This window comes from Oryzias latipes, chromosome 3 (assembly GCF_002234675.1).
Source record: "Oryzias latipes chromosome 3, ASM223467v1".
Lineage (NCBI taxonomy): Eukaryota > Metazoa > Chordata > Actinopteri > Beloniformes > Adrianichthyidae > Oryzias > Oryzias latipes.
This window is the reverse complement of record NC_019861.2, coordinates 21667515-21679224: the sequence shown is the minus strand read 5'-3', so window position 1 is coordinate 21679224 and position 11710 is coordinate 21667515. Positions and strand designations below refer to the sequence as shown.

The window sequence follows — 11710 nt, the reverse complement described above, 5'->3', positions numbered from 1 at the left end:
ATTCTACCACACTGTATGGTCACGTCTTTGCTAAATTCAGTGTTTCCACACATTAGACTGTAATGATGGATTGATCATCTTTTGCTGCCGTCACGTGTGTGGTGTTTTTACATCATAGTGAATTAAACCTACCATGCCTCAATCCAAATGGTATTTTCTAATATGGATAGTTATTTTATTTTGAATTGATTTGATTACCCATTACACCCCTATTGTTTTGATCGACTGATTCACCGATTCACACGTTACTATGTTTTAATTTTCTCTGTGTTTCTAAAATGTCCTTTTCAATACACTGACAAAATGTTGTAAATTAATGTCATTTTTATTGCTAAAATTAAAAAAAGAAAGACGTTGATTATAATAGCAACCACAATCCTTTTTCTAAATCCATGTTTTGGTAATTGTGTAGTACGTAAATGGATTTATGAACTTTTACACTGAAATCCATTAGCCGGAAGCAGTTACGACTGCGTACAGACGGTTTGACTGATGACAAAAAAAAAAAAAAAAAAAAAAAAAAAAAGGGCTGCGAAATCAAGAAGGACAGCGCCCAGAATAACTGTAAACCTCTGGTAAATGCGCGCAGCATCTCGTCGGGATGGGACGCTGCTTCTCTGCTTCGCCTCGTGGGATATTTCAACAGAGGTAGGCGCTTTTATCTCCAAGGTCACTAAGCGGGCCCTGAGAATTGTCTATCCCTATGGAGAAAGTCTGAAGTTGTGTTGCTGTGAATGTGATGTTATCGTAATGGTATCCGGCTGCCATCGGGCTATGGCAGACCGTATCCCGGTTCTCCACGGAGGGATTGTGGGGTTCTCGTTCTCCTCAGCCGGCGGCTGACATGTGACCGTAATAACTTGAGGGTTCGGGCTCCGGGGATCTTTGTGAGGACGGGGGGCGGACTTTTGTGGCCTTTGAGGAGCTCCTTCAACTGGGATATGGACAAATCTGAAACGATGGCGTCCCCCAAGTTATTATTTTTCCCCCCCTCTTCTTCTTTTGAGTTGATATTCATCCTTTGCCTCTTAGTGCAAGTAAAGAGTCCCCCTCCCCGTAAGGGAAGAGCTCGTTTATCCGACTCAGTGGCCTGCTGCCTGCCGGCGGGTTAGCCTAATCCAGTAATCTGGAATAAAGGTGGCTTCATTTTATTGATACATCACTTCCCCTCATCCTCTTCCTCCACTTCCTCCTCCTCATCCTCAAACAGACCCAAAGTATGGATGAAGATCCTAACAGAGTGGAGTCATTCTGTTGGAAATATCCAAAAACACAAAATAAAAATAAAAACTCTTCTAACATTTATTTAAAATATAATTTTACATCTGGAAGTAAAAAAAAAACATTGCCAATTTTAATGTAACCTGTTCTGATAAAATGATTAAAATGCTCGTCACATCCATCTAATGTTATATTATGAAGCTATAGAACTTTAGTTATAAATAATACTAGTTTTTATTTATCTAATATTTGACTCATTTGTGGAAATATTTTCACTATTGTTAGTCTAATCCTCTTTATGTTTTGTAAGATAATATTAATTATTATTTTCAAATTTGGATGATATTTCTATTGATAAAAACAATAAAAACAGACAGTTGTAAACCTCCCAGCATGCACTTTGTGCTTTGAAGCCCCCCCCCCCCTTCCCCTTTTTTTTCAAACTCCAAGTCTTGTGAGGTGTTTGCAGACAGTATCCTCTTTGTTTTCGCTGCTCTGCCAAGAGGATTAATGCAGCTAATAACCGCTAATATAAGAAAAGAAGTATAGAAGCACGTCAGGCAGAGAGGAAACAAAGCAGTTGGATAGATCTGGATGTTCTGCTTGCTGTGCACATGCGAGGAGCTGAGCTGTTTGCATTGTTTTTCCTTCATGCACCCTAGTCAGTGCTGCAATCTGTGTTAATCAGGAGGCATTTATTTATGTGTAAATGCTCTTATGTCATGGCATCCTTTTCCTTTGTACTACCGTAATTTTGCTCAGATGCTCTCACCCTCCTCCAGATTAGGACTTTGACTTGAACTCCTCATGAGGGGACCTCACCTCACAAACACAATAATCCCACATCAGATCAGATGTATTTAATGGAGTTTTGTTTATGTAAAATGATAATCCAAATCTACTCAATCCCACCAAACCCAACAGGTGGAGCTCTTCCCATCCCATCTGTTACAACAACAATAAAGCTAATTTCTCGACTATGCAGAACAGATGTCACTATTGGTGTGCAAGTTTGGCTTCTGCTTGTGCGTTTTAAATCTGTAATCTCTGTTGTGAGTGGATTACCGGTTTGAACCCTCTTGTATCTTTTGTTAAAGTTTCTTCTGACCCGTGCATCAATCCAGTTGGCATTTTAAAAAGAAGCTGATTTTTTTTCTGATTTTTTTTTTTTTTTTTTTTTTTTACAGCCAAGTGCTCGGTGGAAGACCGGTTTTATATTCCTGGGCCAGACTTCAGTGTAGAATTTCCTGTGTAGAGTCAGCCATGAGACTTCCTGCACTCTGGTGCTGGATGTGGAGGAGCAGGGGTGGGGGTGGGGGGGGGGGGGTGGGGGGTGGAGAGGAAAGGAAGAGAAGCATAAGCAGACTGTACGCCCCACTGCTGTCAGCTGTGCATACAGCCAGCGTGTCTTTTGCTGTTTCAGGCTTTTGACAAAGCCCTTTGGACAAATTGAGGAAGTGAAACTCTTCCTCTTCTTTTGTCCCTACTACAGCCACCTCTGTGTTTTACCGGAGCCTCTCTCAATAGTAGCAAAAATTGTGTCAGGTACGGGGAGAAGAGCAGCATTTTTAACCCCGACCCTCTCCTTTTGTGCAGACACAGGACATGCCCTTTGATTTGCTAAAACCACACGGCTACAGGCAACTCTCTAGGCATGCAGTGATTGTATCGCCCCACTCAGCAGGTGACCAATCTTTAAACTTGCTCTGGGATTTCTAGTTTCTTCTACGGCTATGATCTTGCACTCGCCTCCCAGGCCTTATCAGGTGTGATAACTCTGCCTCCTTCCCTTCCTCTCCCTCCCTCAGTCCTGTTTGATCCAAAAGAAACGTGCCTGTCTAAAGAAGCAGGATGTTCACAGGCTCCACCAAGCTGCCACCCGCTAAAACCCCCCAGCCCGAGAGGCTGGACGAAGTGTATGCTGCCTTACGCAGAGGCTTACAGTGAGTAAACACACCTCAATACAGGGTGGGATATCGCAGGTTTAGAGCAAAGACTGAAGATTATGTCGCTGTCAGGTCGTACCTGCAGGTCCACCAGCTGGAGCTGGACAGTCTGGGTCACCAAGTTAGAGAAAACAAGAGAAACGGTCGTCTGGTGAGATGTCAAACTACTCCCACTAGTATTAACTTTACTGTCAGATCGAGAGGGTTCACTGTTCTCCTTCTGTTCATTCCCTGCAGGGGTCGTTGTACGAGCAGGACAAGGTGAGTTTCTTTCACACCCACTGCAGTGTTTTAATGGCAGAGCAGATAAACAGCACGGATGGAGGGAAAACTTCTCTCACTCCATTTTTTTCTTTTTTTAGCAAGTGAAAGCCATAGAGAGGTTCATGCGCCGCTTGGAGTTCCACCTCAGTAAGGTGCGTATGCTAAAATAATGAAAAGGATTTTGCATGGGAAAGCAGCATCCACATGTGCATTGATAAGAGCAGCAGTCCAGAATTTTTTTTTTGTTTGTTTATATTTTCAAATGACCAGCAGGCAGATGTTTGAACAGAAGATACAATTCAAAAAATGATGGATATATTCGATCAATAGTTAATGTAATTTTGGCAGAAGCTTTCTTTTGACAGCAACCTTTACCATCTGCTTGTCTTTTATTTTTTTTATTCCTCCTTGTGTTCAGTAAAACCACAAGGACCCATGAAGTAGTGATGTTAGCATCATGGAAAGGTTTTTTTTTGCAGTACCTTACTTTTTAAAAAAACACTGAATTTTGAGAAATTAACTCTCACTTTGCTACCTGCTGAAAACCCCCACAAGTTTTGAACAGCTTGTCAACTAAATAAAGTGTTTTAGCCAATAGACAGATGTAAAATGTTAAAGATTTGAGAGTTTTCGTCATGAGCTGATTCTTCTGTGGCTTAAAAATGACAAATGCACACGGTAAAAATGAACAAATAAGCAGTTAAAAACACCTTATAGAAATTGATTTCTGATCACTACCTGCATTTTTTTGGTATATTTTTGATGAAACCTTTGTCCTTTCAGGTTGAAGAGCTGTACGATGCTTATTGTATACAACGCAGACTGCGTGATGGAGCAAGTAAGATGGTGGCAGCATTCAACTCTGCAGCTGGCAGCAAGGAAGCTCGGGAGAGTCAGAATGAAGCCAACAGGGGTTACAGGGAATGTACAGAGGCAAGTGAGCTCCAACAGCACTTTATGCAGTCCAAGATCTTCACTTGGATCCGGGGGGCTGGACAGATTTTGATAATGGTTTTGTGAAATGAAGTCTGTTCTGATGATCAGACTTAAGTATTCCGTTATTATTTGTGCTCAGACTGCCGTTATTGTAGGTTGGTGGTGAGCTGCAGCTCAGGCAGCCTGCTTGGTTTTGGCTATGAGCTCAACAGACTGCTTTGTGGCTGGAATCAGCTGACTGTGTTTGTAAATGAGCAGATATTTTAGGACTTAAGCTGCAGAATTGGGAACTTGGAGTTATCAGCCTTGTTCAGTTCAAATTCTTTTTTTTTTTTTGCTGCGCTTTGGCAAGAAATGTGTAACAAATAAAATATATATGACTTAGTGCTAAATAATGAAGTTATTAATGAAAAATTAATTGTTGATGATTCTGCCATGATTTATCTTTCTTTTTTTACTTCAAGATGTATTAATAGATGCAAGTATGTATTAATTATGTGATAGAAATAACCCATAACTGCTAATGCTGCCTGTCTGAACTGGTTTCTTTTTTGCGTGTGCAGCACATGTGTTCCCTTGAGAGTGAAATAGAGAGCCAGATGGGAGAATTTCATGTAAAGATGAAGGGTGAGTCATCCTTCTCTGACTTCCCTTTTTCTGTTCTCTCCTTCTAGTCGAGTTCTGACATTTTTGTTTACGTCTGATGTTTCAGGTCTTGCTGGATTTGCGCGTCTGTGTGCTGGTGACCAGTATGAAGTAAGACAGGAACCCCCCCTTCTGTTCTATAAATATCTGTTTCTGCACAATCCCCTGGTTTATGGCTGGGCCCTCTTAGGTTCTGATGCGTTATGGCCGGCAGCGCTGGAGGCTACGAGGTCGAGTGGAAGTCAGCAACAAGCAGATATGGGACAGTGAGGAATATATTTTCCTGCCACTTGTTACAGAACTGCTGTCAATAAAGGTAAGGAACCATATCTGAAGTCCAAATAAAACATTAAAATCAGTTAACGTTTTTTTTTTTTTATGTTTGCTGCTGTATTTGATATAAAACCTTTCTTGTCTTTAATTGAGGAGTCTACTTTAAATCTGCAGTAAAAAGGTTTTGTTGACGTTTAAACTTGAGGTTACAAAAGTTACAGGAAGAAATATTATAGCAGTAATTTTACTGCTTAAGAGACGGTGATTGGAGGTTTAAATGGACATTTAAATATCAGTGAAGAGAATAAAAAAAGATCAAATTTAAAGATTAGCTACAGTGAAAATTGTAATTTGGGTGCATTTTTGAAGTTCTGATGAACTCCTGCTGCTCTGCAGATAATGACTTTTTATTTTTGCTAAAACAGCCTAATCATAATTCAAAGACCATTGGGAACACTTTTAAAGTGAATCTATTACATTTATATTTAGTACACACCAGACCTGCTTGGCTGCGTTTTTTGAACAGTGACACTATAGCAGTATGTAAATGCACAGACAGTCATGCCTTCTCTATCAGATGAATACGACCGGAAGTCAAACGTTGGAGGAAACGGCCGTTCTAATGTTCTGTGCTAAAGCTATACGAATGCCTAAGCTGTCATGACAAAGAAAAAAAGCACTTTATCAATGCCCCAAACTGAATAATGGCAATACTATTTTGTACAAAAGTCTGAAAACTCATAACTCAAATGTTTAAATTATTTTAGCTGGTTGGTCTCATTAGTTTCTTGCAGATATTGCTACAATGGGACTAAATTGTGTATTTTCTTGATAATAATAAAAAAATTTATTTCAAGTGCCTTTCAGGTCACCCAAGGTCACTGTACAAGGTTAAAAATAAGAAAGCAGAATAAAACATCAATAAGAAATTATCAGAGTAAAACATGAATAAACATAAAGACATAAAAACAGGATAGAAAAACAGACAAATGAGGTTGTGTTAACTGAATGGATTAACTGTGTGATTGTTTGAAGAGATGAGTCTTGAGTTTGGATTTGAACAGTGGCGTCAGAGTCAGTGTTGCATAGATCTAGAGGAAGAGAATTCCATAGCATCTTGCTACATGTTGTAGAATATCATATACGAGATAATCTCTCCTGCCTTAAATGAAACCACGTGGTTTATGATGTATGGTACTGAAACCTGATCTCTGTCAGGTTTAGGCTTCACTGCCATCTGAACATGTTTACTCCAATCCCTTTGTGCTCCAACGTTTGCAGATAATCATCAGTGTTGAGGAGTGATCTAAGCATGTTTTGATATCTGAGATTCACTCCTCTCGGTTGTCAAGGTTACGGAGCTGAAGAGCCTGGCTAATCACGTGGTGGTTGGCAGCGTGTCCTGTGAAATGCTGGACCTGTTCTGCCCGCTCCCGCAGACGCTCGCCGTGGATATCAACGACCTGGGGACAGTAAAGCTGAACCTGGAGGTCACTTGGAGGTACCTAAACAGGCAGACCCCGAAGCCCCTCCTATCACCCAAACATCATTTGGTTTTGGTGCTATAAAAGGTAACTGTATTCTCCTTCGAAAGCCCATTTGATAAGGATGACCAGACCTCCTCCTCCAGCACGGTTTCCAAACGGTTGCTGTCCAATCAGAGCCCTCCGGACACACCATCCATGCGAGAGCAGGTGTTCTACGTAAGTATCTGAAAATGGAATACATATTTTGATTGTTGTTTTAAATCAAACAGTGAAGGGTCCACAATAAATCCTCCCCACCCTGTGAAACGTTTATTTATAACACACAGACGTGCATTTTTCAGATGAATCTCTGATAGCCGTCAGAGTCATTGCACTGGCTTGTTCTGTTTCAGCTGCTCCCCAACTGCTTGGTGTGTAGTGGTAGCGCAGATGTGTGCGAGGACCTTCACAGAGGGTTGTGTGTGAGGACGTGTGGCTGTGGGAGCGGGGTGTCCCACGTGGGGGGGATGAATGTGGGCAGCGCAGGCTTGTCTGGCAGCAGCCGTGTGTTTGAGCGCAGCTGTGGCTCTTGTAGCTGTTTGATAGAGGTTGAGTAGCGCTCCATTATGTCCCTCGTCTTCCTCATCTTCAATGAAGAGTGCACCTTGTAGCGGCTCCAGGCAGAGCCGCTCACTGGAGAAGGCTTTTCCCAACCGCACGGCGGATAGGGCCCGGTTCTTGCGCTGGGAGTCCAACCGTCAACTTCCTCCCTCTGTGTCACCTCAGCCGGTGTGTTTAAAAGTAGCTGTAGTTGACTCTGCTGTAGTGAGAATGAAGGGATGTGTGCTTCATTGTAGACACAATCAAAGCTGTCAAATTCAAAGACCAAATCTTTATTGAAAGTTTGATTTCTGGACATATTGATTACAACTTTTGCTTTTACTTTTAAATCTATGAAGTTAGAAAACCTCATCTAACCCTCCAGATGCAAATAAAATTGTTAATTCAGAGATAATTAAAGGTTTGATTGGTTTTAGTTAAAACTTTTTTTTAAAGATTTTCCAAAACTGAATTTTGTTCTTGCTCTTTCAAAAATTTCATTAACCTGCTTTGAATTTTTTTTTTACATCTATAAAAAATGAAAATGCAGTCTGTGCATTTTGCAGCTCTAAATGGAATATATTGTATATATATATATTGTTTTATGTTAAAAAGAAAAAACTATTGCTTGTTTTTGCATATTTAAGATCCAGTACTGATTCATTTTCTTTCTAAACAAGTTTTTGTGTTTTTTCAGGCCAAAAACAATTTTTCTGTTCAAGTTTTTTCCTCCTTTGAATTCTTTTATTTTAAAACTAGTTCTGTGAAAACTTTGATACCAAGCAGAACTCGTTTTGAAATGAATCAAATATGTATTCATGTAATTCTCAGCCCTGAAAGTGGGTTTGGAAAAGACTTTTTGAACCAGATCTCCCTCTTTTGTTTCTGATTCGTAGTTTGGAGAAAAGAGTTCTGTTTGAAAGTTTGTGTAAAGTTAACGGTTGTTCTCATATCTTCCAGTCCCTGCTGAAGCGTCAGGGGGAACTTGAGAACGGGACAGTCTGGTCCAACTCCTCGGAATCCTCTGACGACTCCTCCAGTCCTGCACTGGCTCATCACGCTCAGAGGCTGACAGCCTCCAACGTGCTCCAAACCACTCTGACGGTGTCATGCGGCCCGCACAAATCCACAGCTTCCACTCCATCGCTCTCCTCCAACCAGGAAGAGGACGAGACAGAAGTGGGAGATGTTTTCCCGCCTACAGATGCGGTGTCCAATGGCCACCTGCAGTCCTCCTGCTCAGACTGCCTCGCTGGAAAGAGCGGCTCAGACTGTCCTGCAAATCGCAGGTCTTCTGTCCCATCAGAGGACCTTTCAGAAGTCTCAGCAGAGCTGAGCTTCTCCTGCCCAGAGGAATCTTCTATGTCCACAGCGTCTTCAGAGAAGAGGGCAGACATAAACAGTCCCTGTGAGGACTCATCATCACAGGCTGAACAGACTGAGGCAGATACGCAGGACAGGGACAGAGCTGAAGCTGCAGAACGTCACCAAAATTCACCACAAGAGTCCATGCAGCTGTTAAAACAAGCAGAGGAAACTCCGACGGTGAGCTGGAGAACTCTTCCAGCAGGTTGGTCTGTCGGCTCCAGGCTGGCGCTCACATGCTTTTGTCTCTTCTCAGGCTCCCTTTCCTGCTTCTGCAAGCTTCAATCAGGAAGTGGAGACGGCTCTTGAAAGTTTTGACTTTCTCAATGACTCTGATTTTAATGAGGACGAGGAAGACAGACCGCAGGAGGAAGAGAAAGTAGAGGAAGAAGAGCAGTGCGGGGAACGCATTGAGGACCAAATTAAAACTGAGGAAGAGACGAACAATAAAGAAGAAAAGAACACTGAGAACTTGTGCTCCACGGACAGGTCAGTGTTTTTAGTTTAATCTTTTCAGTCCAGGTCTTTGCTATATCTGACTACTCAACCCCCCTGAAAAAAAAGTCAGTTTTGACTTCAACACCTACTTTTTCTATGCTTTTCAAGCACTTTGGACCAAGTTTACCATGCTGCCCTTTCAGGCGTAAACCTGTCCAGGATCTAACATTTCACACTTTTGTTTTGCCAGATTTGAGAGGAATGTAACCCTCAACCTCTGGTTTATGTGCAAATAAACTTATGACCAAAACAGATTACACAGATGGAGCAATTTACCCTGATGTAATCCTAAATATGCATTAGGAAATTAAATGGTACATGAGACAAACATTGAGTAAGGACTAAAACTCAAATCTCTCCAAAATTACTATGAGCACATTTAAAAGCCCTCCAGCTCTGCCCTAGAATCTGCCCTGTGACAAAGAAGAGTCATTTTTGGAGCACCTTCAAGCAAGTAACTGGAAAATCTGACGTGTTTTTCGAGTCCGCTGTCCTTTTAAAGGTCTGGAAGTGGTGTAAAGACCTGTTTATTCCTGTTCAGAAAACTATGTGTCGTGTGCACATCCTAAAAAAACAAACCCGGGGGTTTGAAGGAAGTTATTTCTGTTTTCCGTTGACTTTTTTTATTAATGTTTTTTTAAGACACATGTTTACTTCTCCAAACTTAATTTGTTCATGTAAGTGCTGTTCGTGTTTGTATCTGGTCTATGGGATTGGTTCACTTCAGACGTAAGTAGTTTTTCTGATGAAGCAGATGTTACAGCCCCACATTCCCCAAATCTTATTCTATGGTTTGCTTGTACTTAGATTCATGATCAACATCTAAAGTTAAAAGTGTATAAGATTGAAATATTTACGGTAACTTGTAAACCTCTTGATGAAGAGCATCTTCCCGAGTCGTTACACACACTGTAACTTCTGTCTTTGTGCAGTGACGATGAGGAGGGAAATGATCTGGAGATTCTCATGGAAGCGCCTGAGGGATTCAGGAACTCAGATGAAGATTGTCGTTCTGGATCACAGGTGAACAATGCTCTTAAAAGGCGCAACAATGCTTTGGCTGTTGCCATGTAAAAAACAAATAAATACAAACTGTGCTTCAAACATTTTGAAGGCCTCGAGTGTTGAAGATGAGCAGGATTTGGGTCTTGTGGAAATTCCTAAGGCTGAAGATGAGATCAGTAAGGATACAGGAGTTGGTGAGTGGTTTCTTACCAGAAGCAGAGACTGTTTGAGTGTCAGCAGGTGCTAAAATGACCATTTTCTGTTCATATTTCAGAAGAGGAAACTTCCCAAGAGCTGTAGGAGCATCTTTCTAACCCCCCCAGCCCGTTGGCCACTGCTATCTTGGAGGGCCGAGTGGGGCCACAGCTGATCCGCTTGTCATTTCAGTGCCATTTCTCTGCCACTCTGCAGGCCTTGAGGATGTTCCAGTCACCACTTAGACAAACAAATTCTTCTGTCACAGTGGAGTTTGTGCTCATGTTTGCCTTGTTTACCAAGTACGCTGAACCGGGTGGTTCTTTCCTAAAAAAAACCCACACACACACACAAAAGCACCTCCAACACCAGAGATCATTCGTTTGACTTACTCTCCATCAAGTTGCCTGTGTTAAAGTGGGATGCCACTAAAGTTTACACTTTTATAAGCTGAATAAGAAACAGATAAGAGGCCTTGTTTCTGAATTTTCTAAGTCATTATTTTCAAACCATTCTATAAGTTAAGTCATCTGTTTACCAAATTGCATTAGCCCCCCCAAAAGAAAAAAAGCACCACCAGTATTTGTGGACATGACAGAATTAAGCCAGCCAGTTACATTTTCAGTGTTGAGTCAGTGCACAGCCCAAAGCTCTCTACTGTCGGAGGACAGACTTTTATGAGCATGTGATGTTTGTCTGAAGACAAGAAGTCCTTTACAAACTAGGAATGTACCCTGAAAACAAAAAGATCTTTTCCCTTAAGAGCCTTTTTCATTTCTATCTGCTGAACAGACACATTAGGAACACAAAATGTACCTGTTTTTACCAAAAAAAAAAAAAACCACATGTAAGTGTGGATCTGTATTTAATTCTGCATGTCTGTATAAAAAAAATCAGTTTCAAGTGTGTAAGCTAGGCTCTGAGCGAAGAGCCACCTGGTCTATAACTGTGTGACAGCTGCCACATGGGGGCGCTAGTCTGTCATTGATGTGCTTTGTCATGTTCCTTCAAACGCCTCTTCATTCAGAAAGTGCCTCAAGTGACAAGAGATGTTCCGGCTTTAAGCGCCACAGCAGGAGAGCTGGCAGAAGATAGCAGTGTTTATTTTCTGAATCACTTTACCAGTGTGCAGTAAGAGATATTTACTGTTTCATAATAAGAATTGTATATGTATTGAAATGTCAGAAATGTTTCAACTTTATAAAGTTTTCTTTAAAACGGATCAGAGTAGGTCTCGTTTGTGGTTTTATTGATGCATAAGTGTTGGTTTTTAAGGAAAAACGTTTTTTTTAAAGA

At 41.3% G+C, this 11710-nt stretch overlaps 1 protein-coding gene across 3 annotated transcripts; it reads left to right on the top strand.

Moving 5' to 3' along the window:
* Window positions 1-502: 502 nt before the first annotated feature.
* LOC101157042 (rho family-interacting cell polarization regulator 1) lies at window positions 503-11636 on the top strand. Of its 3 annotated transcripts, XM_023953493.1 has the most exons (18): window positions 504-648; window positions 2818-2905; window positions 3030-3164; window positions 3240-3318; window positions 3405-3428; window positions 3530-3583; window positions 4215-4364; window positions 4931-4994; window positions 5080-5123; window positions 5203-5328; window positions 6638-6786; window positions 6880-6988; window positions 7409-7540; window positions 8312-8896; window positions 8973-9205; window positions 10147-10237; window positions 10329-10413; window positions 10494-11636. In XM_023953493.1, the coding sequence occupies exons 3-18, from the start codon at window positions 3073-3075 to the stop codon at window positions 10517-10519; spliced, it is 2043 nt and encodes a 680-aa protein (XP_023809261.1). In that variant the 5' UTR covers window positions 504-648; window positions 2818-2905; window positions 3030-3072; the 3' UTR covers window positions 10520-11636. The 3 variants fall into 3 exon arrangements, with proteins under 3 accessions (XP_023809262.1, XP_023809261.1, XP_004067380.1); XM_023953494.1 differs by lacking the exon at window positions 2818-2905 and having other exon boundaries at window positions 503-648; XM_004067332.4 differs by lacking the exon at window positions 7409-7540 and having other exon boundaries at window positions 604-648.
* The last annotated feature ends 74 nt before the right edge of the window (window positions 11637-11710 follow it).

Coding starts and splice junctions, on each gene's coding strand:
- LOC101157042 (XM_023953494.1), top strand. CDS start 3,073: ATGTTCACAGGCTCCACCAAGCTGCCACCCGCTAAAACCCCCCAGCCC. Junction 5,329..6,637: donor CAGAACTGCTGTCAATAAAG/GTAAGGAACCAT, acceptor TCGGTTGTCAAG/GTTACGGAGCTGAAGAGCCT. Junction 6,787..6,879: donor AACCTGGAGGTCACTTGGAG/GTACCTAAACAG, acceptor CTCCTTCGAAAG/CCCATTTGATAAGGATGACC.